This window comes from Ovis canadensis, chromosome 7 (assembly GCF_042477335.2).
Source record: "Ovis canadensis isolate MfBH-ARS-UI-01 breed Bighorn chromosome 7, ARS-UI_OviCan_v2, whole genome shotgun sequence".
Taxonomy (NCBI): domain Eukaryota; kingdom Metazoa; phylum Chordata; class Mammalia; order Artiodactyla; family Bovidae; genus Ovis; species Ovis canadensis.
This window is the reverse complement of record NC_091251.1, coordinates 22,109,196-22,136,639: the sequence shown is the minus strand read 5'-3', so window position 1 is coordinate 22,136,639 and position 27,444 is coordinate 22,109,196. Positions and strand designations below refer to the sequence as shown.

General features: G+C 49.5%; 2 protein-coding genes across 5 annotated transcripts in view; one reads left to right on the top strand and one right to left on the bottom strand.

Annotated features, from left to right (window-relative positions):
* The window catches only part of LHFPL2 (LHFPL tetraspan subfamily member 2), a 170,014-nt gene that overhangs the window by 133,478 nt on the left and 9,092 nt on the right, over positions 1-27,444 (top strand). For 2 of the 3 annotated variants that reach the window (XM_069595370.1, XM_069595371.1), the window contains one exon: positions 11,866-12,480. In XM_069595370.1, coding sequence (XP_069451471.1) covers positions 12,051-12,480 — 430 coding nt within the window. In that variant the 5' untranslated portion in view covers positions 11,866-12,050. Of the gene's footprint in view, positions 1-11,641; positions 11,664-11,865; positions 12,481-27,444 lie in introns of those variants that run through there. The other variant, XM_069595372.1, reaches the window with a different exon arrangement.
* Positions 18,253-27,444, bottom strand: part of SCAMP1 (secretory carrier membrane protein 1) — a 149,688-nt gene continuing 140,496 nt past the window's right edge. For both annotated transcript variants that reach the window (XM_069595366.1, XM_069595367.1), the window contains one exon: positions 18,253-18,383. The gene's annotated coding sequence lies outside the window, so the exon portion shown is untranslated. The remainder of the gene's footprint in view (positions 18,384-27,444) is intronic.

The following is a 27,444-nucleotide window of genomic DNA, read 5'->3' as shown; positions in this document are numbered from 1 at the left end:
ATCTGAAGCTGCTGGCAGCTTTATGTTGAACTTGCTTTTTCTCGAAGAGTGTGGCATCCCTTTGGGAGCTACACTTAAGCTCGTCTGTTTTCAAAACACCGTCTGAATCCTAAATGTCTGGGGAATTCCTCTAGTTAATAAATGAAGGAAGCTTAAACTGGTCTACGGTTTTGAATTTGACATTCTCAGGGGAAGTTGAAAAATGCTGTGTGGCGTGATCTCTGCCTGTGAAGTCACTGAGACAGTGTGGGATGAACTGGGTGCGGATGCAATGCACAAATCTATCTTGCTGACTTTTTAGATGTTAAAAAAATCTGACCTTACAAATGTGTGTGAATGTGTATCTATATGGGTGTGTCTGTGTATGTGTGCATTCCTCATCACACAGTATTTCATGGGTCTTAAACATTTGAGAGAAGTAAGGCACTAGAGAGGGGAGATTTTTGATATGTAAGTAAAGAGCCATGTTTGTGAATATCCTCTTGTGTGTGTGTGTGTGTGTGTGTGTGTGTTTTAATTGCAGATGCATTCAGCACATAAAGCCTTAGGCTATTTCCATAACCTTCTATGGGCTCGCTGTCTTTCAAGAAGGGCGTGTTATGGACTCACAGGGCAGTTTAGACCTTAATGCTGCAGGTTGTACCTTTGGTTGTGAAAAGCCAGCATCAATGTGAGAGAAATAATATAAACAGTGAGTTTGAACATTTGAGTGATATTCTTAGAAATATGAACATAGCCTGCAGTAGCCTTTGACTCTACTTTAAGTCACTCAGAAAGTTTCTAAAATTCATTAACAGTGTTGGTTAGAAGCAGAAGTAACCTCAGTGAGAATATAAAAGATTTTCTGTTTGTTTTTAAGGTGAGCAGTGGCTAGCATTGTCTTAGTCCCTGGGTAAATCGCAAATTAGATCTTGGTTTTTAAGGATACAGGTTATTTTACATCGTTAGGCCCAGTTCACTGATAATATCCTTCAGTGGGTAATTAGAAACGTGTCATTCTGCTGAGAGCTTTGCCAATAAACCCAATGACAGCTGCAAGGCTTGCAGTGTTTGCATTGATGGGCTTCTGGGTGAAGGTCGCTGCCGTTGCAAGCTGCTCCTGCCCTGTGCCCCTGAGAAGTTCTGGGCTGTCGGCCTTTGGGCTGGCAGCCCTGTCTCTGCATCGTGCAGCTGGCCGGTCCCCTGGGCCACGCCGGGATGAGGCTTCCACTGCCCTTGGGCTCACACCCGTCACCTCCTTAACGGCTGCTTGGAACCCTGGCACTGAGGCCCAGCTTGAACATTAACCGCCGCCGTTGCTTCTGTCAGTAGCACTCACGGGTCAGGTTTTCAGGGCCAGTGGAGGTGCAAGGAAAGAAAACCGTTTCTGCCATTCTTTAACCACCTGTGGCTATTTCCAGATTAACAGTTTTGTCTACTACTCGTTTCTGAGCTTGTAAGATGATGCCACTTATGTATGCGTGTGTATCTCTATATATACATGGTTCAAAAAGAGGTGATGCCTAACTCAAAACAGCTGTATCTTTAAAGGGACAGGCGTGCTCACTGTTAGCTGATGCTCACCTTCCTCATAGAAGCTACCAGTGTTTTACCCCTAATGCTCCACGGTCTTTCCCCCCATCTCCGAAATGACTGTATTCCTAGAGGGACTATTTGGAGTCTCACGATGGAGATGGCCTGAAACCAGTTAAAACTGTGGTCAAGGCCGCTTCTCTCCTGCGAGCCGCTCCTTCTGCCTCGCGCCCCGTGGGCTGAGCTTTTCACTCTCCGCACTGCCTGCCCGGCCACCGTTCCTTCCTGTTCTCAGCCAGAGGCCCAGGCTGTCGGCCATCCCCACTGCTCTTCTCTGGTCTCTCGCCCCTCAGTTCATGGATACCTCACTCCGGCCGCACGCACTCCCTTCCCAGGAAAGACCTCTGTCCCGGGCCGACGCCTGGTACCAGCGGGCCCTGGAGGTGTCTCCTGAGCTGCCAGCCTGGCCAAGCCTCCTGCAGGCGGAGCTCAGAGCTCTCTTCTTGTGCCTGTTAGAAGCACACTTCCGAGCTGCCATCCTAGCTGGCGGCTGCACAAGGTGACTGGACCCACCCCAGGATGCAAGAAATAGGAGCAGAGAAGGAAAGGGAGGCAGCGTGAGCGAGTCAGGACTCTCTGGTCAGAGGCTCGGAGAAGCGCCTGGTGGGGAAAGTGGTTCTTGCAGCTGTGGCTCTCAGGGTCCCTTCTCATTGACCTCATTTGCTCAGTAGGGGTTGTTTCTTCTTTCTTGGTACTTCCATGCATTAACCCTAAGATAAATATATGAAGAAAGTAAACTTTTTATTGAAGCAGTCTGCCTTGTTTAATTGTACAGTGAATGCTGCTGAGATAGTTGCCCGTCTTTAATGGGGCTTCCCTGGTGCCTCAGTGGTTGGGAATCCGCCTGCCAATGCAGGAGATGCAGGTTGGATCCCTGGGTCAGAAGATCCCATGGAGGAGGGCGTGGCAGCCCACTCCAGTATTCTTGTCTGGAGAATCCCCATGGACAGAGGAGCCTGGCGGGCTACAGGCCGTGGGGTCGCAGAGTCGGACACGACTGAGTGACTGACACACACGCAATGCGGGTCACGAGATGACTTTTATTGCTGTCCAACTGCAAACTTCTTTGCCGTGTCTATCATAGAGGACGGTGGAGTTGAATGTATCTCGACAACAAAGACAGAATGGACGGGCCCTGGTTCTGCCAGGAGCTCGGCCCTCAGAGGAAGTTGGGTTGTGTGTGACCTTAAAATCTCAGCATTGGCAAGCACAGGGGTTTGGTTTTTTTCAGCCACGCCACTTGTCCGCCAAGGGTCAGCTGTTCCTCTGCTTCATGTTGTCAGGGACTCAGGCTGTCAGAGAGGTCTCATCTGGGATTGTTCTTATTTCATGAGAGAGAGAAGCGAGCTGGACAACAGAGCACCCCCTCCCCCAAGCCCTTCTGCACAGAAGTGGTATGTGTCCCTTCTACCCACGCTACATTGGCTGAACGAGTCCCATGATCTGGTCTCATGCCAGTGGGGTCGGGAAATATTATCTTCCTCCAAGAAGAGACATGATATTTGAAAGAATAATACATCCTTTCACAAGAGCTTTCCCGGAAGCTTCCAGTCAGGAGGCGACTCTTGTTCTACTTGATTCTTGAGTTTACTTGGTGTTTTATGGGTTTGTGTGAGAGGCTCAGAGGTAACCGACCACATAATCCTCTTCGTTGATTGTGTTTGGGTTTTCGTAAGCTGCTGGAAGGGAACCTGGCTGATGGCCGTGTGTCTTGTGAACAATCAGCGATTCTTTCTGCCTCTGTGCAGAGGAGACGGGAAAGCCTGCCGTTGCTGTCTGAATGAACATCCAAACTCCCTGATGCTGGGGCCACTGCCCAGCTGTCACTTAGATGAGCCAGAAGCCCGTCCTCTAAGGGTTATTGATTCTCAGGGTTGGGTCACGGGGGCAGAGGACTTGGCAGTCTCCCTTCTATTGACACCAGAGAGTTCATGAAGCAGGAAGTATCTTGATTTTATATGTAAGTTCTTATAAGCTTTTTGGTTTTCACCCTTTGTTACTTTGTCCATTAAAACTCTCTGCTTTCTTTTATTTTTTTATTTTTATTTTTTAAAAAGAGGGGTGGAGTCTCCATTGCAGGATGCAGGCGTTCTCTAGCTGCAGCATGTGGGGACTGCTCCCTAGATGCAGTGTGCAGGCTTCTCCTGTTGCAGAGCATGAGCTCTCGAGCGTGCGGGCTTCAGTGGTTGCAACACACCAGCTTCAGAAATTGTGGCACACGGGCTTAGTTGCCCTGCAGCACGTGGGATCTTAGTTCCCTGATCAGGGATCGAACCTCCATCCCCTGCATTAAAAGGTGGGTTCTTAACTACTGGACCACCAGGAAAGTCCCCAAACTCTGTGCTTTCTTATTGATCCTGAAAATATGGGTGAGGCTCACTTAAGGGCTCATATTTTTCCAGAATTCATTATGATATGAAAAACACTTTCTGTTTAAACTTATATATAACAGGGACATTGAAAGGAAGCTCTTGAAGCTCAAGTTCTGATTCCACTTAAACCTGAAGCCTTTAACATCCCACAGTGCGTGCAGGGCATAAGCCCCCGGCTAGTAGGATCTTGACTGAATCGCACCTTAGAGTCTACTGTGGAAGTTGGTCCTCCAGTCACTCCTGCTGGACAGAAACAGAAAGCAGGCTAAAGGAAGAGGATCACATTTTCCGAAAGGTCTCCTCAACCTCCTAGAGGTTTTTAGATGCTGACATTTGTGGAAAGAAAAAAAGTTATGAAATGTCTAAGTGGGCTTGAAAAATCTTAAAGAACAGATCATTTAGAAACTGGGACCGGATAGGTGGACCTGTTGACCTTGGTTGCTGACGCCTCAGGACAGAGTATAAAAATGACTCCTCCAGAAACCTGTGCTCAGAAAGCAGATTGACTGGGTACAGAGGAGTTGAAGTGGGCATCAAGGAAGAAATATCTGACTGGCCGGGAATGGGGGATTAAAAAACAAACTTGACTTGAGCAACTCCTCACCAAGTGCTCCAGACCCAGATAAAAAGAGGCTTGCTGAGGTGTTCTGGAGAGTGGAGTCTCCGCTTCTCCGGGGGGCTGGGGCAGGGCACCAGGCAGCTGAAACCACCACTGGGATCAGCAGGAGAGAGAACCACCTACAGAGGGGAGCTGAGCTGGGGTCAGTAAGACCTGGAATGCCTAAGATTACTTAGGTCCACTTGGTAAGTTCCTTGAGATTCCCTGACATTTGCCGCGGGCACAGCCACCTGAGCATGTCCTGAGTGGCCAGCCCAAGTCTGGAGGAGGAGAGTTCGAGAGAAAGCCATGTGGCCAAGCGAAGTTTCGAGAAGCCCCATTTTGCCATTTGTAGAGATTACTGAAAACAAAGACTGGCTTCCATGTGTGGTCCAGAGAAACTACCAGGACCCCAGGAGAGGCAGGGTCAAGGTTTTGTCGATGCTGGCCAGTTGGAGTCCATGTCCTGTCAGCCTGACACCGTGGACAGATCAGCCTGACACCTTGGACAGCCTGATACAGATCAGCTTGGACCTTTAACAAACTTTAGAAAAACAAGTGAAAGTGTACTTAATTTAGTGAAGGCTATGCATGACCATCCAGATGATAGAACTTGACTTACTCTTCAGAGCGGATGTTTCTAAAGTATGAGGGTTTAGAGCTCTGTTCTTAAGTTGCACCTGCAAATATGAAAACTGCAGGAAGCTCCCCACGTGGGCTCTCACCATCCACGCCACTGACTGGCTCTGGCAAGGGGAGAGGCCTGTGATACTGGCCTCCTTGACCTCTGCCCGCTAGATACCAGTAGCACCCCTCCCCACCCCAAGCTGTGATAACCAACAATGTCTCTAGACATTGCCAAAGTTCCCTGCAAGGCAGGGAGGGCATAGTCGCCCCCCCCCCCAAGTTGAGAGATTGCCCACAGAGTCAGAGGTGGGATGTGGGGGCTAGTTATCCCTGAGGAAAGGGTATTGGCGGCCAGGAGGAGGTGTGAGCCTGTTGAGACCGTAACTTAAGAAACAGTGTAATTTCTAGGGTAGTTGGACCCTCTTCTTCAATAGAGTCAAGGCGTCTGCATCTCCATAGTGTATATTAGGGAGTAACCAGGGCAAGTGAGAGTTTGCAGACTTCCTTTGGTAGCTGATTTAAAACAAAAAAAACCATGCAAGGTGCTGAGCTGTTCTCACCAGCACTGTCCCATCGGCTCTCACTCTGCTTTGTGCTCTGAAGAGGAGGTGCTGATGGATGGGGGCCCCTTGCCACAGGAGGGTTCCTGGACAGCCTGTGAGCAAGGGGCTGGAGGTCGAGGGGACAGCTGGCTGCCCTGCAGAATCTCTCGTTCCTGCCCTCGTGTGGCTTCGTGAGTTGTGCAGGGGATGCACTTCTGCCTCTGCACTGGTACGCTGGGCCATGCACGTCCTCACCCTTCTCCGCGGCCTCAGCAGCCCTGCCCCATCCTCACCCCAGCCCAGCACCACGCAGACTCTCGTGCAGGCGGACCTCACCGCGTCTGAGACCTTCCAGCTGACTGACTCTCAGAATTCAGTGTGTAAAGAATCTCCTGGGGGCTTGTTAGAGACGCAGTTCTGGCAGCCCCTCCAGAAAGTTTGGTTCAGTGTGTGGGAGCTGGGAACTTATGCACTTTGAAACAGGTGGCCCATATCCCCCTCTGGGGGGGGCCGGGGACCACACTCTTCGAATCAGCGCTCTAGAGGGTCTTTCTAACTTTTGGAAGGCAACAGCACATAAATTCTACTTTCCTAATTCTCTTATCCTTCCAGAAGATACTGGGCGGGAGGCCACGGTGCTGAGCCTCTGTGGGACTCGTATATCTGAGGGAGGTGGTAATAATGAACGTGGACATTGGCCAAGAATCTACCAGCGATGTGGGAGTAAAATACAGCCTGCTCCAAAGTTGTATTGATTATTTGGGCCACATGGGTCAGTGTAGTAAATTTATTATTAATCACAGGAGCTCATATTTTTTTAGTACTTACTGAACCACAGATACTGTGTAAAGTTCCTTTGGTAAAGAATTTGTTTAGCTTCCAGGATGGCAGCCCTCAAAACAGAGCTTCTTAACTGTGACATCAGAACCACCTCCCCCCACACACCATCCCAGGAGCTCTTGAAAAAAGAGGGTCCTGAAACCTAAATGAGTGGAATGGGGTGGGGGGGTGGAGGAGATTCAAGACGGAGGGGACATGTGCACACTTCGGCTGACGCATGTTGCTGTAAGGCAGAAACCAACACCACACTGTAAAGCAATCATCCTCCAATCAAGATAAAATTCAAAAAAAACAAAGTTAAGAAATATTCAAAACTCAAAAATAAAAGAAAAAGAAGCTAGAGTTCTGGACTTCCTTGCTGGGCAAGGGATTAAGAAGCCACCTGCCTATCCGGGAGCCACAGGTTCGATCCCTGGTCCGGGAAGATTCCACCTGCCTCAGAGCAACTAAGCCCAGGAGCCGCGACTACTGAGCCTGAGCTCTAGAGCCCGTAAGGCACAACTGATGAGCCTGTGAGCCTCAACTAGAGGCTCTCCAAGAAGAGGAACCGCTGCAGTGCGAAGCCCACCCACCGCAGCTAGAGTAGCCCCTGCTCACCGCAGCTAGAGAAGGCAGCAACGGAGACCCAGCACAGCCATAAACGAACAACAATAACAAAGAGAGTCCTGCCCAGAGCAGCTTTCTGCTCACTTCCTCACCAAAATCTGGATCTTACGAGGCCTGGAGAGGACCGGACAGTCTGTCCTGTTTTTGTCTCTTTCTGTGCACACGCACATAACACTTACACGTGTGTATACACAGATGTGTGTGTCAAGTTCCTCTGATTCTGAGGTGTAGCCTCACTCATATTCCTCCCAAATGGGATGCAGCAGGAATTACACAGCATCACCTGTGAAGGATTCTTGCCAAAAATGTTTAAGCTGAATCTAAACGAGCCTTTAGATTTAATTTCCTTTTTCTCTGTGATAGAGGATAGAGGCATCATGAGGAAACAGACAGATCAGATTGCTGGGTATCCTGTAAGACAACTGGCCTGGTATCTTCCAATAAGTCAGCGTCAAGGGAAAAAAAAATAAAGGCAGGACAGGGTAGGTTAGGGATGTAAGGAATGACTATTTTTTGACTAAAAACAATTAAAGACATAATTAAGAGTGATGCATGAGCCTTGATTGCGTCATGGTTTTAAGAAAACAGCTATAAAAATTGGGGCAGAGTAGGGAAATTTGAGTCTGGACCGGGCTTACGGATATAAGGAAATTATTGGCAGTTTTCTTGGGTGTGTTAATTTTATTGTAGTTATGTAGGAGAATGTCCTCATTTTTAGGAGGTCTATGTAGAAGTGTTTAGGGGTGAAGCATCAAGGCATCTGTAACTCGTTTTCCAACGGTCCAGGGGGAAAATGTGTGTGTGTGAGTGTGTGTACTGTCGGTGGAACAGACAGGGCAGCGTGTAAACCAGTGTTCAGCCCACAGCGCTCGCTGTCCACTTTCTTCACCTTCTGTCTACGCTGGCAGATTGTCTTAATGAAGTTGAAACGCAGCACCCAGGTAAGTGAGGCGGTGCTGTTCTCCAAAGCGTGGTTTGCATGGCCCCCTTCTTGGGCATCACTGCTGGCGTGACGGTGGAGAGTGTGGGCATGCCAGGCAGCTGCGGATGGCAGCTCTGCTCCCCACTGTCCCACCGAGGCAGCATTGATGCCAGGCTACTCGGTCTGCCCCGCCTTTCTAGAGGCTCTGGCCTTTGCTCCCAAGCTTCCAGACTGTAATCTCTTAGGGCAGTTCTGCCCGAACGCACTCTCTTCCCTTCTCACTGACAGCAGGAAGCTGCCAAGGAAAGGACCCCGTTCAGCTCTGCTGATACCGCCCCCTTCCTTTGAATGGTAGGGATCTGTGGAGAGGTGTGCCGACACCCGTGGACCAACCATCTGTCACTCCTCTTGGTTCTGTTTTCTGACTGTGGTATATTACTCTAGGTTGCTGCCAAAGTCTCATTTGTTTAGGGTTGTTGTTTTTTGTTTGTTTGTTTGTTTGTTTTTTGTTTATCCTTTGCTAAGAGGCTCTTCTCTGTGGACTAGCATAATTTTCCGAAAGTCGGAGGGCTGTCCACGTTATCCACAAACAGCAGGGATGTGGTAGTAAGCCAAGCATCCTGGAGGGGACGTGTGTTTAGTGGCCGGTAGAGAGAAGATGTTTACATGGAAGCTCAGCAAGGGTCTGGTCTCATTATGTGATCTTTGGAGGAGTGGGAGTCGCAGTGAACAGCAGGGAGGGCTTTGAAGGAGCGCTGTGCTGAATCCCGGGGTTACCGAGATCTGTATCCTGGATCCTGTTCCCCGTTGCTGTCGCTGTTATCTCAGTGCACGCCTTCCCCGCGGGGGCATTTTACAGAGCACGGAGCACTGTAGAAGCCCCTTAGTGCCCTTCCCCTGACCCAAGGACTTTTCTTGGATCCTCAGGAAAGCCAGCTTTTGTCAGCCTTGGATATCATGGCTATTCCTGTAAAGTAGTCATTAGCAGACTTGCTGAGGAGACCAAAGCATCTTATCTCCCTTTTCCAAACAGAAAAGTGAAGGCCTCATTGCAGCCACTCTGGTGTGGCTGCAACAATCTGGTATGGTGGAGGGGGACTTGTTTTAGCACAGATGGACAGGGAACTGAATTTTCTGAATTTACACACAGGGCTCCTTGAATAATTCTGCCTTAAATTTGGCAAGAACCATTGCTAAGAACCGTGCTAAGCCTAAATGTGCCTTCTTCCCTTTCCTGAAGTTTCACATCCTTTCTTTTTAGAAGTTGCAGCCTAATCCCACCCCTGGCTCGAAGCTGACTTTGCTGAGCAGGACATTGCACATCTGGCATCTTCATTAAGATCCCAGTCACCTGAGAGGCTGAAGCAGAGTCTGAGGTTCTACAGGAGGACAAATATGTAAAGGTTTTATTTTCACATTGAAGAAGCGCCACCAAACAGTAGAGGGCAGGGATTGACAACTGGGGGCCAGTAAACTGGCTTCCTGTTCAAATGGGGAGCTTCCCAGGTGGCGCTAGTGGTAAAGAACCCACCTGCCAATGCAGGACACACGAGAGATGTGGATTTGACCCCTGGAGGATCTCTGGAGGAGAGCGTCGCAACCCCTCCAGTATCCTTGCCTGGAGAATCCCACAGGGGGCTGCAGTCCATGGGGTCGCAACAGGGCTGGACACAGCTGAGCAGGCCAGAGAATCAAATGCGAAAGCTGCATAGAGCTTCTTTTTCTAACAAGCAGACTCTCCGCCTGTGAATTAGAGGTGTTTGTAAGCCTGGTGGGTGGGAACTGTTTGGATGAAGTGGGGCTTCCTCGTGGGAGTCATCCTAGCTTGTTTTCTTGTTCTCTTTTGAAATGATCGCTTTCATTATACACAGATCTCCCCCAGAGCTCTTTTGCGTTGGTAACTTCTTACTCAAAAGCCATTTCTATTCGGTAATACGGGATGAGAGGGTAAGAATGACCGAGTGAGAATAGATTATACTTCTGGCCTCATGCTAAGTTATTTTCCCCAGCTGAGTTTGTCAGCTGTGTTAGGCAGTAGGGAAACAGGAAGTAAGACCCAGGACCTCACCCTCAAAGCCCACCAGGGAAGCCTAGACACCAGGAGTGACCTCATCCATCTCTAAATAGCCTGGGCTTGATCTTCCTCTATGTGTAAGCGCCAAGCTTCAGTTACCACTGAGCACTTCCACTGGCTAAACCATTGTCTGTCCAGTCTCAGCCCTGTTAGGGGAAAAACTGTTGAGGCAAAGGCGTTGATGTTTACTGAGCAGTTACTGGGCCAGGCGCTTTCACTGTTCTCGATTCATTCTCACAACGGTGCCGTCAGGCAGGGGCCCCTCTCTTTCTCCACGTGGTCCATGAGGGAGCTGACAGCAAAGGTTCCGAGAAGTTAGATGCCGTGTGTCCAGGAACCTTTGTGGTGCAACACACCATCTCTCCCTTCCCCTGTGCGATAAACACACCTGCACACACTTGCACATGTGACAGTTAAGTTCCTCTGTTCCTAGCTTTGCACTAGCTAATTTCTCAAAACAGCATCTTGCGTAAGTGTTAAATCCACTGTTTTATAAGTCATCACCGCTCACAAGGCTGTGAGCCAGCATGGTGGTGAAGCTTTGACACCCACTCCCTTCTTCCCCCACTTCCTCTCTCCTCCATAACTCCCTGCCCAGCCATGGCCCACATGCCACCAGGCTCTCTGTAATTCTTAGGGAGTTGACGTGACCTGGGTTAATAAGTAATCATTCAGAATAGAGCCATGCGCCCAGATGTCCATTGCAAGCTGTGGGATTTTCCTGACCTCGGGGGAGGGGGGGCCATGGGGAGAGGCAGGAAGATGGGGCTGTGAGGAGCCCTGCGGCCCATTTCAGGGTTCAGGCCTCCCTGAAGGAGGTTTGAGCCGTTAGAGCAGGGCCTTCTGGTAATGAAGCCAGCCGTTTGTCCTTGGGAACAGAATGAGGCCTTGTGAGATCAGAAACAATGGGCATGTTGAGTTTCAGACCTGGTGTGAACCGAAGCTCGGGCAGAGGCCCTGTGATGGACTGGGACGGTTCAAGGGACGCATTCTTCACTAGCAAGGCTTAGTCAATGGTCATTAATGCCCTGTTTCAAATAATTCCCGCAAGTGAGTAAGTCAACAGTTCTTGGAGTTTTGTTTTTTTTTTCTTCCTCTTCTTCACATTTTAACTTCTGTAGTTTGTCTAAAAATCACCCCATGAGAAATACATGAAAAATAAGTTTTATTATTTATCATGGCATTATTTTCCTTTTAAATTCTCCATTACCTCTGAAACAAACACTTCCTCCTGTGTTTCTGATAGTCCGTTGATTCCCAGACAGTAAAATCGGGAGTTGCAAAAGCTGCTACTAAGTACAAGCTTTTCATACAAATTTGGCAAATTCGGCTCATCTAGTACCAAGTCCTGTAAACTTCTAAATCGCGGCTCGTCCGTGGACACAGCTCCCTAGCAGCCCATTTTGATCCGTCCGAATGCAGCCTGTGCAGCTGGACTTTTTCTAGTAAGATGAGACGGAGCAGGAGCGGCGTCCCAAGAGCACACAACCCCGGCCGGAGCCTGGCGCGGGTGGGTGAGCAGTGCAGCCTAGAGATAAGGGGCACCGCAGAAGCTTCTGGGAGAGCCCTGGAAACAGACCGGCCAGCTCGCGGGGCCGCGGCAGCGTGTTGGCGGGCGCGGCGCCCCTGGGGTCCCGAGCCGCCAGGGGGCGGGCGGCCGGGGGGCAGGGCGGGGCTGGCGCGGCTCACCGCCCTCCTCTGTCTCTCCGCAGGTGAGGCTGCGGCCGCCGAGCCGCGACATGGCAGCATGACAGCCCCGGAGCGCGCTGCCCGAGGACGCCGGGACGAGGGAGCCCCCGCCTGAGCCGCCTTCCCGTGCCCTCCCCGCTGCCGCGGCGCGGCTCGCTGCGCTTGCTCACCCCTGGGACGCCCGCCTCCCTCCGCCTTGAGCATCAATATGTGTCATGTCATTGTCACCTGTCGCTCGATGCTCTGGACCCTCCTGAGTATTGTGGTGGCGTTCGCCGAGCTCATCGCCTTCATGAGCGCAGACTGGCTGATCGGGAAAGCCAAGCCCCGCAGCGGCGCCGAGCCGGGCGAGCAGGGCGCGGGCACCCCGGAGCCCTACCACCCCACGCTGGGCATCTACGCCCGCTGCATCCGGAACCCCGGCGTGCAGCACCTCCCGCGCGAGACGCTGTGCGGGCCCTACGCTGAGAGCTTCGGCGAGATCGCCAGCGGCTTCTGGCAGGCCACCGCTATTTTCTTAGCCGTGGGCATCTTCATTCTGTGCACTGTGGCCCTGGTGTCTGTCTTCACCATGTGTGTGCAGAGCATCATGAAGAAAAGCATCTTCAACGTCTGTGGGCTGCTGCAAGGAATCGCAGGTAAGCGTGCGCGGAGGGGAGGGGCCCTGGGAGTGGCCCTAGGGTGCCACTGGGTGTGGGCGGCATGCCCACGGCTGACTCCTTTGCTGCGTGCGTCTTTAGGAGCGCGGTCTTCTCTCCGGGGCTAGGCAGCAGCCACGCGCTGCCCTCATCGCTCCCTTTGCCCTGTATCACTCCCCTAAAGCAAAGGCAAGGCTGTTTGTTCTCTGCTCTCCCCTGCTCATCCTCTTAGCTTGTAGCCCCTGGTTCTAGTTGCTGGGTTTTGTTTGAGAAAGCTGCCATGGGGCTTGGCTTTCCCGATCAGCCAGTCTGCGCGCATAAGGCAATGAGCTCTGCAAACAAATGAGCTCCTACTTTTTGCTTTTCCCACTAAATTAAAAGCATGCTTTCTTCCCTCGGGCGTCCAGGGAGGAATTGCGGTGAAGGAAGCCCCCTGCAGTGGACTGTGTCCCGGGACCACTGTAAGGGAGGGGCAGTCATTCCCAGGCAGTGAGCCGGGCGCTGCCACCCACCCCGCCCCCACCTCCCCCATCCCCGCCGGGGGATGATTTCAGCTTTGGGCGGGGAGGACGCCAGCCGGGAGGGAATTAGTATCCGCTGCTCTGTGTTTAATAACGGTTCTGGTTTAAACTGACTGTCTCCTGGAGCCTGACAGAATGTTCTGTGCACTGGGATCAGAAATTACACACTAACTCTGCCACTTTCTGGGAGTTTCTCACTAATGAGCTTGTTAGAAGTGGGTGGAAAGAGAAGTGTGAGTGCCTTGCAGAGATCCCAGAGGGCAGGCTGTGAGCACCCAGGAGACTCCCATGGCCACCAGCATTTTCAGACTGTCCCGTGCGGGGTTAAAAAGTGAATCTGAAAAAAAAAAAAGTGAATCTGGAACCAAGAGGGTTATCGGTCTATCCACACTCAAGGGACTTGTTCTGGGTGGCAGACACACACACACCCCCACACACCAGAGTTTGAAGACATCCTCAGGAAGCGGAGGAATAGATTCTTGCTTTGATTCTCAAGAGAAAAATCCACTTTTTAAACATTGCAACCAAAGTATTTCTTAATCTGAAGCCTGACGGGAGAAACAGCAGGCCACCCCCACCTGTCATTGAAGGGCTTATCCTGCAGCTGTGAGCCGGGGCTGCAGATGGTGCGGATAAGCACTGGGCCTGGCGCGAGGCCTGTGAAGAAGCAGACCCCGAAGGAAGCAGCTCTCCCCTGCTTTATGGCGAACTCTTGAGCTCAGCAGGGCAGGCTTCCAAACAAACGGGTCCAACAACTGTTTTTCCCCAAACCCAGCTGATAAGGTGTTTTCCTTGCCCAGACCTTAGGAGCCCTATGTGTGCATGTTGGGGAGAGGGGAGAGGGCCCAGAGGAATGACGGAGGACCTGCGCCACACTCCTGCTGCTTTTGTGTGGGGGATACACTCGTGACCGGTCTCAGGACCCCCATCTCTTTCTCTGCCAGGACCAGCCGTACCATGGGAGACCCAGGCACTCAGGGAATTTGGGAGGCCAGGATTCTGATTTTCAGCTTTGCTACTGACTTGCACTTTCACTCGAGATAAATGCACCCACTTGTCTGGATGTTGGCATTCCTCTTCTTAAAGATCAAGAGATTGGAAAATATAATCTGATGTTGGAGTTTTGCTTCTGTGAAACTCATTGTCCTCCTTTTGATTGACTTCTCAGATCTGACATTCATCCCCTTTGGCTTGGCGTTTCACCTTCCAAAAATGTTCAGTAAGCTCAGTTTCCATACTGGATCATCTTTGTCTTGTCAGAGAAATGTCCCTGCTTTATTCCCCGAGGCACACAGAGCCTCAGGGGTGTGTGTGTGTGTGTGTGTGTGTGTGTGTGTGTGTGTGTTAAAACTTTTGCTGAGGAGTGTTACCAAAGTGCTACCAAAGCTTTTTGAAAAGTCAAAATAAACAGGTAGATGAAGGGAAGCCAATTTACACAAAGTATCAATCCTGTTGAAGAGCCTTCGTTGACCAGTTGTTGTTTCTGCTCAGTTTGCACGACTGTGGTGTATTTGCTCATCTCCTGTGGCTTCATGACTTTATTATGAGTTTTATCGATATGCTGGGATGCAGATACGACTTCTGGTCTGTCATCCCTAGAGAAGCTCACTGCCTCTCGCCCAGGGGATAGCCATTTATAGTAGGGTGGGGCATCTTGGGGGGCACCATCACAATCAATCTTTTGCAATCAGTTTGCAGATTGTAGATATCCTTCAGTCTCAGAGACTGTTTACCCGCAGTTTTCAATAAGGTGTTGTTCCAGTAAACTTTAGTCTCTAAGAATGTGGATTACTCCACCAAGGCTTTGGTGCTCTTGTTTGCTATTTCACATAAATGGCAAGAGTGTTCATCTTGGCACAGAGATGAGTACATATTTTAGGTATTATTCATACACTCCAATGAGTTATTCTTGACGTTTCTCTTTCTCTCCGTATCAGGCCTCTAGGAAGAAGGGCTGGGGAGAAGGGAGTACCAACCCAAGACACTGGTCTACTGGTCACCTGTCTCGCAGGAGTCTTGATTCTCTAAAAGCTTGCTCCTCATTTCTTTCACTCATGTTCCCCATGCACACATGAGGCATCTCAGAATGCCTGAAATTGCCAACAACTGGCTGAAGGCAAAGATTCCTGTACAGTTAGGTCCTGCCTCTCTAGGGACCACTGGTCTAAGGCTAAGAAAAGGGGTTTCTCTTCACCACCCAGCCCAGCAGCACCCCTCTGAGAAGAAATCAAGGGAAAGATGAACCAAACGTTTGCTGGTCAGCTGGCTCCCTCGTGGTGGGCGGGGGCCACATCTGTTAGGGAGTTCCAGTGGGCTCTTTCTCCTCTAATAAGAGGTCCCCACCAGACAGTGCAAGCCAACGTCAATGGCAGATGTGGCCCTTGAATCTGTGGCTCAGAGAGTTGCCCCCGAGTGTCTGAAGCAGCCCACTGGCTTTCTGTCCTCTTGGCCGGTCTGTAAGGGGATCTGGTCAGGCCCCGGCCTCAGCCAAGGACTTGCTACAGCTGTGAGCATCAGTCTCGCCTCTCCCTACATGCCCTCTCTCAACCCTGCATCTATTCAACATTGAAACCAATGGTGAGAGAGGAGGCTGGTGCCAGAGCAACCAAAGGATTCTTTAGAAATATACTCAGACTGTGTTTGTTCTTACAACTTGCATTTTGGCAAAAAGGACATTTTACTTTGTAAAATGTAACTGGGTGAAAAATTATATGCTATCATATATTAGGAGATCAAACCAGCCAATCCTAAAGAATATCAACCCTGAATATTCAATGGGAGGACTGATGCTGAAGCTCCAATAATCTGGCCACCTGATGTGAAGAGCTGACTCATTGGAAAAGACCCTGATGCTAGGAAAGATTAAAGGCAGGAGGAAAAGGGGGTGGCAGAGGATGAGATGGCTGGATGGCATCACCGACTCAATGGACATGAGTTTGAGCAAACTCCGGGAGATAGTGAAGGACAGGGAAGCCTAGCGTGCTGCAGTCCATGGGGTCGCAAAGAGTCGGGCATGACTGAGCAACTGAACAACAACAATATATTCCTTTACTATGCCTAATCTTAAAGGCCAAAGGCTTGCAGAGCTGCCACTGTTCAGAGTGTAACATAAGTCATCAAAATCTTAGTATTTTGATTTTAGAACTTGGGTGTAAAAGAATATACCTCGGTGAAAAATCTCAAAATCTGAGTTACTTAAAAAAAGCTATTGACTATTAAGCTAATCCAGATGGCAGGATTTGCCCTTACGGCCTCATCTCGGGGTGGCACCCAGCCGACACTTCCAAAATGCTCATGCACAAATGCCCTGGCTGTTCAGAGTTTTCTCTCTGCAGCAGTTGGAACTCAAGCCTCTCCTGGCCCTGGATCAGCCCTGACCTCACCTTGAAGTGTCTGTGAAATGTTGACCAGTTTTCTCACTTGGAAAATGGATTTAGCAGTAGAACCTATCTCAGGGTTGTTTTGAGGATTAAATCAGATCATATATGAGAGAGGCTTTTAAGCACAGTGTTTGGCACATGGTAAATAGTAAGTGGTAGCTACATGATGATTATAAAAGTATTTATGCTTTCTTGGCAGGTTTTTAGTATGTTTTTCTGTGTTCCTTAAAAGTTGCTGCATTCTAAGAAATAGAGGTGTCTTTAGAATTGGCCTGGTTCTGTTGAAACCCAGTGTGACCGCATCGTCTCAAGTCATTCCCTGGCCCTTTGTTGGCTGCCTCTGGGAACTGAAGAGCCCAGAGCAGCCCTGTGACTCTCCCATCCCTCTGGTGTCCTCAGGCCGGTTTCTGAAAGCTGAATTGATAGGACAACACAGAACTTCCTCCTCTCACTCCTCTTCCCCTGACAAGAACATTCTCCCCATCCTTCCTTTCTGGAGGCAGCTTCTAGCCGTTGAGTCCTGGTTGCAGGAGGCTTCTCAGGCTCCCCTTGCAGGATAAATCACAGGCTGCCTGGTCTTCACTGGGTGAGGGCTCGCCTGGAACTTGGCAGAGCCACCAGCACACGTCAGTCCATAGCCCTCTGGGATTCATTACAAAAGCTGGGGAATCGGCCAGCAGGGTCGTTTTCGCCAGCTGCCTTCCTTAGGCTGTGACCTGGATGTGGTCCACAGCAAAAGCGTAGAATGCAAAGATCCAAGTTTTCCATGACCGCATCAAGCAGTGTGGGTTTGGAAATACACGTAGGGCCCTCTTAGCAGCCTGTGGAATCCCCAATGACTCAGGTTTGGGATGGAGCCATGACGATGAGCTCAGGAGCGGGCCCGCTGGCCCCGGCCTGGGCTGTTCCCCTGGGGTGGCCACAAGGTGTGACTAGCGCGGGAGCTGCCGGCCGGGCTGCCTGCTGGCTTCGGGTTCCCTTCACAGACTCTGTGCCACTTCGTGTCTTGTTGGCTCTCCCGCTTTGCAGTCCCTGTAGCCCTCTGCCTGCACCCATTTCAGCCCAGCAGGATGGCTCCAGCAAGCTGCCCACCCACTGGCTGGCTGGATGGCTGTGGGACCGTGCACACAGGTACCGCTCCCTGCCGTGGGAGCTCCAGGCCTGCTGCGCGGGTTCAGTTTCCTTGGAGGTGAGCCATGATTGAGGGGGGAAGGAGGACAATGTGAAAAAAGATGGGAAAGGAGTAAAAGAAGAATCTCAGAAGACAAGCGGAGGGTTTTGTCCGTGCCGACTGGAGAGTGGCTTTGGAGTAGTCCGGGCCGCGTGAGGAGGTCGGGGTTGTCATGTGAGATACGCCGTGATTGCTGTCTGGGGCTTGGCATTCTCACTGCGGTTTTTCACAGGGTGAAAGCTAACCTTAGCATCAGGAAGATAACCATGACTCAGCCTGACTGCAGCATCCATTCTGATGTATACCCTGCCCTACCTGTTCACTCCCAGTGACCAAGTCAGTCACTGGCGAGGAGAGAGATAAGAACAAGGGTTTGGGAAGCATGGGGAAGAGGGGAAGAGATCCCTGACTGTCTCAGAGCCACTTTTCACCTGCTTTTCTCCGAGAAGGTAGTGTGACCTTGATTGCCTGACTTCAAGACATCTTCACAGAAAAGGCAGGAGGGAAGTCAAGGGGGCACCCCCTGCTTCTCCTGAGAACGAGGCCCCAGTAGACCTGGCTGTCAGAGGCGGCTCTGAATTGCTGGCTCTCCAGTCAGAATGCCTCCACCGGAAGTGGGGTCTAACCCATCTATATCTGAGTCATTTTAAGAGGACCACATGTAATGATTCATCCACCTTGAGGAAAAGGCAGGCCAGAATTAAATTTCAATTCAAGGATCTTTTATTTAATGCCTGCTAAATACAAAGACCCCTAGACTCAGGTCTACAATTTCTTGAGTTTCTCTGCTCCCAAGCCATATTAGAGAGTCATTGCTTCAGAAGCTGAACCCTAGAAAAGCAAACAAAAAATATCATCACATATAAAGGGAAGAAAAGAGTTCAGCTGTATCGTTAGAGGAAAAACTACTGCCTAAGAGCAAGTGGACCAAACAGGTATTAATTTGAAAAATCAGTTGGAAACGCTAGAAGAAAATCGCAAACTCTCTTTAAATTCAGATAGAATATGCAGTTGATACACAAATGAAGTATTTTGCTATGGTAACCGCTTAATTGTAGACAAATAATCTTGGGAGCCATGGTGATCTGTGTTCCAATTCCAGTAACAAATCATCACTTAAGTATGACTCTGAATATTTACACAGGTGGTTCAGGCACTGTTCTAAAAGCTTGATGCAGCAGTGGGGGTGTTCTAAGTTCTGATGTCACTTCAGAAGTAGTCTGCATCTCCTCTGAAGACTTCTCTGTGCTCAAGCACAGCACAGTTATGAGTTTGGATGTTGCATAGAGGCTTCCTGGTGGTTTTACTAATTAGCTCACAATCCACAATCTCTTTTTTTTTTTTTCAAAGATAGCCACTAGTACAGATGAAACCTAAACCACACACATTGAGAAACAAAGTCAATATTAAAAACTTCAAACCAAAATACTTAGTGGTTATATATGTTCAGAGTTTAGAGGGCAACATCAGGGCCGTGGTGTTGAAAAGATGGCACCTGCTTGGTTGCAGGGATTATTTAACATTATCTGGACCCCCCAAAATCTTTAGTAGACATGAAATTTAAATTACTGTCCTGAAAATTTCAGAGCTCAATAACTACATTTTTATAGTCTCTTGTATTCTGCTATAAACTGCATTTTATTTTTTGTGGCAGCTTAAGTTGTAAGTGTATTCTGGTTATAGTCAAATAGCAGCTCTTTCTAATCCTACATGTTGGATGAATAATTTATCAAGAAATATTTTATGAACTTCTCCCAGTTGCACAGACACAGTTTAGGAAACACCTCACTTGGAATGCAAGGTAAAGTATTATCACTAACTCATGGGAAGGAATCATCTCACTAAATTACTTTGCTGGGCTGCATTTAAACAGTAAAAGTTAAAGCTTTAGAAACTACCAATGAAGTAATTTGCATAGAAGCGCGAATCATTGCTGAGGAAGGCTTAGGGAGGCTTCAGTGTGGGAGAAACTCATCTTTCTCATGGGTTGTTTCACCACATATTCTAGGGGCATCTGACAACTCTTAATTGATGGTCGTTAATTTTGAGTAATTATAGAAGAAACTTCCTCTGGGGGGCTTGGCTGCAAGGTCTTGGTATGACAGTTACGCTCTGATTGTCTTCCAGAGAATTCTCTTTATTGCTCTGTCATCCGTTCTCCAGCCCCCACACTGGAAGAATATTTTTCTTGCCAATTATAATTCCATGGAAGTGTTTTTAGTAGAAAACACGTGCCCTACTAGACTCCTGCAGGGAGATGGTGTAAGCATTAGCAGAAGCTTTAAGTAAAAAATTACCCACACCCTATCCTTCACTTGTTCTCTCCTTCCCATCAGAAAACCTTGTTGGTTAAAAGCCTCTAATGTTATTGATCATATACTAAAATAACATGTCGGTATCATCTACTCTAAGACACTGGTTATCAGCTGAAAACGCTTTTCATTACCAGTGAACCCTCTGACCTCTTATTTCTGATCTGGCCTTCAGAGCAGAGTTTTTAAATGTCAAAGTTGGGTCCAGTCTAGTTTATCCATAAACCCTTGAAACTTTAAAATGAGATGCAGTGAAAACAGATTTATATTCTGAATGCCAAAGCGATGGAATTCAGAGCCTCTTTACACTCTACCTTTTTATTTGTGCAGTCAACAAACGGGCTTTTCAGAGAGGTGTCCCCATCCTAACTCAGACCTGCCTCTCTCTCTTTCTCAAACACACACACACACACACCCCGCCCCCCACCCCCCACCCCCGCCCCCCAGCAGCCTCTCACTGCCTTGGAACAAATACCAGTCCACTCCGCTAAGGTTTTGTCAGTTAAAAAGAAAAACAATGCACAATGTGAGTTAAGTTTATTTGTGGTAAAATGAGGACTATAGCCTGGGAGACAGCACCTCAGACAGCTCTGAGGAACTGCTCCACAGAGGTAGGGGAGGGCCAGTATTCGTGATTTTGGTGAAGTGGGATGTATGCAGGCCAGCACACATTTTTGCACAAGGTTGCTACTAGTCTGGTGACGGTTACCGCTAGTCATGAGGAACAGATGTCTCTGTTAGTGAATTTATTGCTTTTCTAGATAAGAGATACAGGAATTGGGGCCCATAAAATCTCCTGAAAATATCACAGAGTGCTTCGTTCCCAGTCTCCACCCTGAACTCCTGTCAGAGGGTGGTGACGGTTAGCAGCTGCAGTGGCTAGTGACCTCATCCTTGTAGAGTCAGATGGCAGATGACAGTTTTTAGTTTCCACTAGTCATCAACAAAAATGAGAAAACTAAGGACAGTGTTGTAAGATTTCATGGTGCTATATGTGTTCAACTTAAAGACCTGTCCTTTATTCTTAGGTTGCATCCTTTACCCTTTTTTGTTAAAATGCCCTTTTTCATGAAATGATAGTAAGAGGAGATAGTGGTGTTTTTAGTGTCCATGTTCGCAGCAGAAGAAATACTGACTCCCAGTAACTTTTATGGCTCTTGTGTCACTGTCCGAGGTCCTAAAGTGTGGGAACGACTCTTCTAGAATATGAGCAAGGAATGAGGCCTGCTGCATACACGTGAGATGCTCAATAACTGTTGTCCACTGACAGAAACAGAGTCTGTTCTGTGTTCACTAATCTGTGCTAGAAACTATGAGTTTCTTGGGATTTTGAAAGAGTAAAGGTTGTGGTAAATGCTGCGAAGTCTCAATCCTAGCATGAACTCTGCCCTCCTAGACAGCTAGAGCATAAATAGTAATTAATGCATTCATCATCCAAAGAACCAGTAAGAATCATTTCAGAGCTGGCTGTCACTAAAACCAAGTTCTGTTTGGGCTTTATAGAATAAGTTGTCATTGAAAAATTGAAAAACCTTAGTGGGCAATGTGATTTCAAAAGTAGAGATTCACCCAAGGGGGCATTCATGGGCAGAAGCCCTTGATTTGTGGGATGGCTAATGCTTTGTTGTGTTATACTGGTGTATGAATGCTGCTTGGAGAGCCCTGGCTCTGAATGGCCAAGAGGCACTTTGGTGCGGAGGACAGTGTCCGGGCACCTGGAGAAGTCATGCAGGCCGGGGTAGCATTGCTAACTTAGTGCTGGGGCTTGGGAGGCAAGGACCTGAGTTCTCCTTGGGTGGCAGACCCCAGGGGGCCCATCCTGGTGTATGTAGTTGTCGTAAGCAAGATTTCATGAGAGTCTGATGCGTTAGATTGAGAGCAGCACTCCCTGAATGCAGACACTGGCAGAAAGCAGGTCTCTTGTTAACAGAGGATTAACTGAACCTGATGCGTGCAGGTAGTGGTGCAAGGGTTCAGGGTTAGGTGGTCAAGACAGAGCTCCTCAGCTCTGTTCCGTGAATTAAGAAGGGCTGCTTGGAGGAGGGGAGATGGTTAAACCCGCTTGCACGAGCAAGGATGTAATTTGGAGGCTGTCTGACCATGCTCTTGGTGCTCGACTTTGTGTAATCAGCTGTAAGTGTCTCTCCTGGAAGGTTCGTAGGACATGGTTTTCTGTGGATCATTTTGTGGATGGCATTAGTATCCTAGGTGGATGTGCAGTTTCAGATGGCTCCCAAGCACACAGACTCTAAGAGCAAAGACTGAAATGTAAGCAGGTTATACAGCTTACATTTTCTCCCTCTCGTCCAATGGGTTTTGTGCTTTATTTCCAGTTTTCTGCTCACACAGATTCTGCAGGAGGGCATCATAGCGAACACTGTGCTGCTTCGACCTTTTCATCGGTTTTCTTTCTAGAATTTTTTTTTTTTTTGGCCAATGACAGCCATTCCAAGGTGGCATCTGTACTGCAGTAAGGAGGCTGATGACACTCAGACTGCAATGTAAGACAAGGTGTGGATGCACATCCTTTATCTGGTTGCCATCTTGCTGTAGGGTTGTCAGGTCAGCCTGCCTGACGCTAGGCAAGCCTTCCCCTCCTCGTCATACCTCGACAGCAGGCCTGTGGTGTTTCCACTTGATAAGCGCTTGTCACATGCTCCTGAATGTCTCACAGGTGTAAGCAAGCCGGCTTTTGAGGATTCAGCAACCTCCCCTCCTCAGTTGGACAGGGTTCGCAGTAAAGCAGCAGCCAAGGGTGATGGCTCCGGAGTGGGCCACGGAGCACTGCCGCCTGGATGTGAGTCCCAGCTCCACCATCGATTAGTGGTGTAACCTTACCTAATCCCTCTCTGTGCCTTGGTTTCCTTATCTGTCAAATGATGAGATTAATAGTACCCACCTTAGTTCTCTCAAGGACTGAATGAGTTCTATGTAAGGGGCTCGGCTGGTGCCTGGCACCTTGTAGTGCTTAGTGAGTGTTAACTGCTGCCATAGTCACTACGGTGGTAACAGTTGCATAGCTTCCCTGGTGGCTCAGAGGGTAAAGCATCTGCCTGCAATGCGGGAGACCCGGGTTCAATCCCTGGGTAGGGAAGATCCCCTGGAGAAGGAAATGGCAGCCCACTCTGGTACTCTTGCCTGGAAAATCCCATGGACAGAGAAGCCTGGTAGGCTACAGTCCATGGGGTCGCAAAGAGTCGGGCACAACTGAGCGACTTCACTTTCACTTCACTTTCTTTCATAATTACTGTAACAATTATCATTCCGATCATTAAGGGGTTCTAATCACCTGTATAAACCTCCACCTTTCAAGTATTAGTTGCAAATGTGGAAAATAGAGGGAGGGTGTTTACAGCTTAAACTCCATGTCATCTTTGTTTGGAATCTACCATTTTTACCATAGCAGATCTTTCCAAAAGGTTCTTCCAAATATGAGACTAGGAAGGAAATGGGAATCACAAATGACCTGTGAAGTCGGTCAGCAGCATAGCATGTGCAAGGGGCTGTGTCATAGGCACTGAGTGTGAGTTTGAAGTGGATGTGGAGACAGAAGCCAAGGAGCAGAACACTCCTCCCTGCTCTCCGGTTTACAGTCCAGCGGGAGTTCATCTCAGCCAAAAGTATGTACTTGGAGGCATCCAAGAGACCTTGGAACCAGTGCTCCTCTTTTATGGGACAAATGCATGTTATGTCACAGTAAGAGTCCTGGTTTTTCTTTCGGTGTCCAGGTAGTTGGTAACCATTTCCTTGTTTTTATTTAAACATTTTACCCACGAAATTGAGCTGCCGCTCTTAAAGCAGAGTGTAAGGGGCCTAGTTCAGCCTTGCCTCGGCAACTGTGGAAGCATGACTACAGGGAGTGTGCAGAGTCCTTGCACGTGGGGAGCAGGCCCTTTCAGGCGGCCCTCTCTGGGAAGGGAAGGGCTAGATGGCAAGCTCGGTGGGTGGACAGCCGGGTGGGCTGACAGTGCCCCCCTCCAAGCAGTCTTAGTACCGGACAGTGTGCCCTGGGGTGTGATGCAAGTGAAAAGATCCCCAGCTAACAACAGTGGGTGACTTTCCAGTAGCTATTAGTGACTGCCAAAATGACTTCCAGCTTTGGAAAAAATGAAAATGTAGGCAGAAAGGAGAGGTAAGCGCACAGATCAAAGTTAGCTGTTAACTAGCAGGCCTAGGGCTGTCGCGTGTCACTCCAGCGTCAACTGTTGGACCGCATGGTGGTCCCGGATTTAGTTACGTGAGCACGTGTGTTACCCTCGCAGGGGCAGGGCATCATCTCTCCTCCCTTGCCCCACTGGCCCCCTCCATCGGAGGCTGATCTGCGGCACTGCCCTCAGGGCCGGTGGGGGGGGTGTCCCATCTGCGGCACTGCCCTCAGGGCCAGGGGGTTGTCCCTGGGCCGTGGGCGGGTCCCCCTCCCTGCCTTCGGTGCCAGCACTCTCTGCTGGCCTCTCCACTCCCCGGGCTCGTGCTGCTGGCCACTACCTCACGGCTTCTGCGAGCTGAGTGCTCCACCGCCCTCATCTCCCCTCACCCCCACCGCCACCTGCCGTCTCGCCGAACTTCTCCAGGTTCACCCCTGCGCTGCTCCTCTGCTCCCTGCTGGCCCCCTGGGCAGTGCCCACGTCAGCCTCAGCGCATCTTTACAGGTGTCGTGGCTGCAGCCAAGCATAGTTGGAAACAGTTTCAGAGTCTTGAGGCTAAATGATCTCTAGATTAATGAAGACTCATCACACTTAATTGACTTAATGCGGTTTTTTTTTTCACATGATCTCTCAATAGAGATCTATTTTTTGTAGCCAGAAGGGAGATTTTCAACACTTGCAGTCTCATGATTTGGTCCCTTCACATGTTTCATTAGTAAATGTGGCTGGTGTGCTGTTGGCCAGAATTGCCAACCCCTAGGATTCATGTTATTGAATGAAGCTTTTCCTGCAACCATTTTAAAAGCTTGGCAAGAACTTAAAATGGCTTCATTTTAAAATGTAACAAATCTACATCACAGCACTCTATCTTTTCGTTCATCCAACAAATATTTACTGAATGCCTGTTACATGTCAGACACTGCTCCAGGCAATTGGGACACATAAAGAATAAACTGCACAAAGTTCTCTGTCCTCCTGGGCTTTACATTCAAGCTGGTGGCGACAGGCAACAAACCAAATAATTATATAGTACGTTAAAAAGCGACGGGTGCTATGGAAGGAACGAACAAAAAGCCAGGGCAAGACAGGCTGGGTGTGCTGGAGTGAAGGGGGGCGGGTAAACTGCAGTATTAAATAGGGTCTCAGGGCAGGATTCAGTGAGAGGAGATTCAACCCAAGACCTTTAAGGAGATGCAGGAGTTAGCCATGTGGGCAGTCAAGAAGTGCTCTCCTGGCCAAGGAACAGCTAGAATGGAGGCCAGTGGGCTCTGCCAGTGGAGGAAAGTGGGCTCGAGGAGAAGGGCTGGTGTCAGAGATGATTCGAAGATTTCTGACCTGAGCAGCTCTGGAATGGGACTCCCGTTTACTGAGATGAAGCCCATGGGACAAAGACCGGGTTTTGAAGTGGGGAGCAGGAATCAGGAGTTAGGTTTGGACATAGTTTTCAAGCACCGTGTTAGCATCCAAGTGGGCATCAAGTGGGCAGTTGCATATGCAACTCTGGCGCTAACATTAAGATCAGGGTTCAGGAGATGGCAGCCCAGAGGCGGCACCTAAAGCTGTGGGATCGAGTGTGATCAACAAGGAGAATGCAGAAGACTGGGCCTTGGGCCCTCCAGTGTTCAGAGACTGGAAAGGGGAGGAGGAACCGAGACGGGACAGTCAGCAGGCCTTCCCACCTTGGGTTTCCTTTAATCCAGTGTTGTCAGAACTTGTGGACTGAAGCTGTCACCCCCAATAAGCCTGGAATGCTCTCTGAGCTGTGTCTCAGAGTGGGGCTGGGACGCCGGGAACCAGTCATTCTCCTGTCTGATTGGTCTTGTTATAGAGATGCCAGCCTGGGCACGAGGTGAAGGGGCAGGGGCTGCCTCCTGGCAATGTGCGCAGTGCGAGAAGCTCGCTCAACAGACTGGCGTTTAGCTAGAGTCACAGGGCAGGCCTGGTAGGGATAAACATAACCAGGTGGAGTTTGGGGGTTTTTTTGAGCTATGTTGAATGGGAAATCAATGTTTGATAGTTAGATGGTTTCCTGCTAGGTTCTTAAATGAGTCAGTGGCTGTTTGAAAGCCAGAAATAAATTGAACTCTTGACCTCTGTTACCCAAGGTTAACTGTGACACACCCATCAGAGGTTTATGGTAAATGCAGAGATAAAATTGTGGCAGAAATCCAGAAAGAGCCAGCCTTTCTGCCCTCAAGGGGCTCAGAGTCCTGCTAGGGCACTGCTCTGTCCCAGGGCTGAGAATAAAGCCTGCTACTTACTAGGCAGCTCAGTAAATTGAGTTGAATAAGTACACAAAAGAAACACAATGAAGAGCTGAAGAAGGGTGTGCAAGGGGCAGTGGGAACACAGAGAAGACCATTCTGGCAGGAAGTGGTGACAGATGTCACACAGGTAACATGAGAGCCAGGGTGCAGGGTGGGGGGTGGGTATTTCCAGGGGGATGAGTGCCCAAGGGGTCAGCATGAGTGACACCCCTTGTTTGGGGAGTGGGCACTCCCCAGGATGACCTAGTTGGAGCCCACATCTATTGAATGAAGCTATGTCTGCTAGGCCCTGTCTGCTGTGAGCTCTCCAGAGATACTAGGTTATTTCAGAGCTTTAGAATGAACATGTTACAATCTAGTGGTGGCTGAGTGGGCATCCTTTCCTGGGGGCTTCTCCAGACTGCCGGTGGCAGTAACAGATGGCCATCTTTCCTTCCTGTCCTTAGAAAATTTTCTCCGCGAACTGAGGTCTAGTCGGTCTTTTCTATTTGGTCTGGAAGCCTGCCTGAGGAGGAAGCAGGAATATGATGGCCAAAGGCGCACTTGCTATTCCGCACAATAACGAGCGCGTTAGTGCTGGCTCTCCCTGCCGGGCCAGGGAAGAGGGCCTCCTTCTCAACAGGCAGCGGGTGACCACAAAAGGCAGGCTGCCTGGAGCCCGTCCCTCGGCCAGCAGGTGTGAAAGGGGGTGGTGGTCCCGTGACAGAGCCCCGGGAGGGCTGGCACTGACGCGGCAGGGAGACTGGGAGGCCTTCCCCACGCTTCCCCCACAGGCCGTGGGCAGCGTCGCAGACTCGGCTCCCCCGTTCCAATAGCATCCCCTGCTCTTAACGCTGGAGGTGGCCATCTTCAGACCAAGTAAAACATTTTTATTTTATTGTATTCAGCAGCTCCTGGTCTTTCCAAAACTGGGGGCTTGGCAGGATTATGGAGGTTTTCCCCCCTACCTAAGGGATTTGATTTCAGGGCAGCAGTAAGAAAATTCCCTAAGATATATAATTTTGTGGCTGGTCTAATCATAGCCAGTGCTGACTGTTGATCAGGACGACTATGGCTTCACTTTTCCCAGCGTGCTTCATTCATTTTCTTTTTAGCACCTTCTTTGTTTTAGGCACTGGAAACTCAGCCAGGAGAACCAGCTCCTACCCTCTCCTTTTTAGAGCTCATG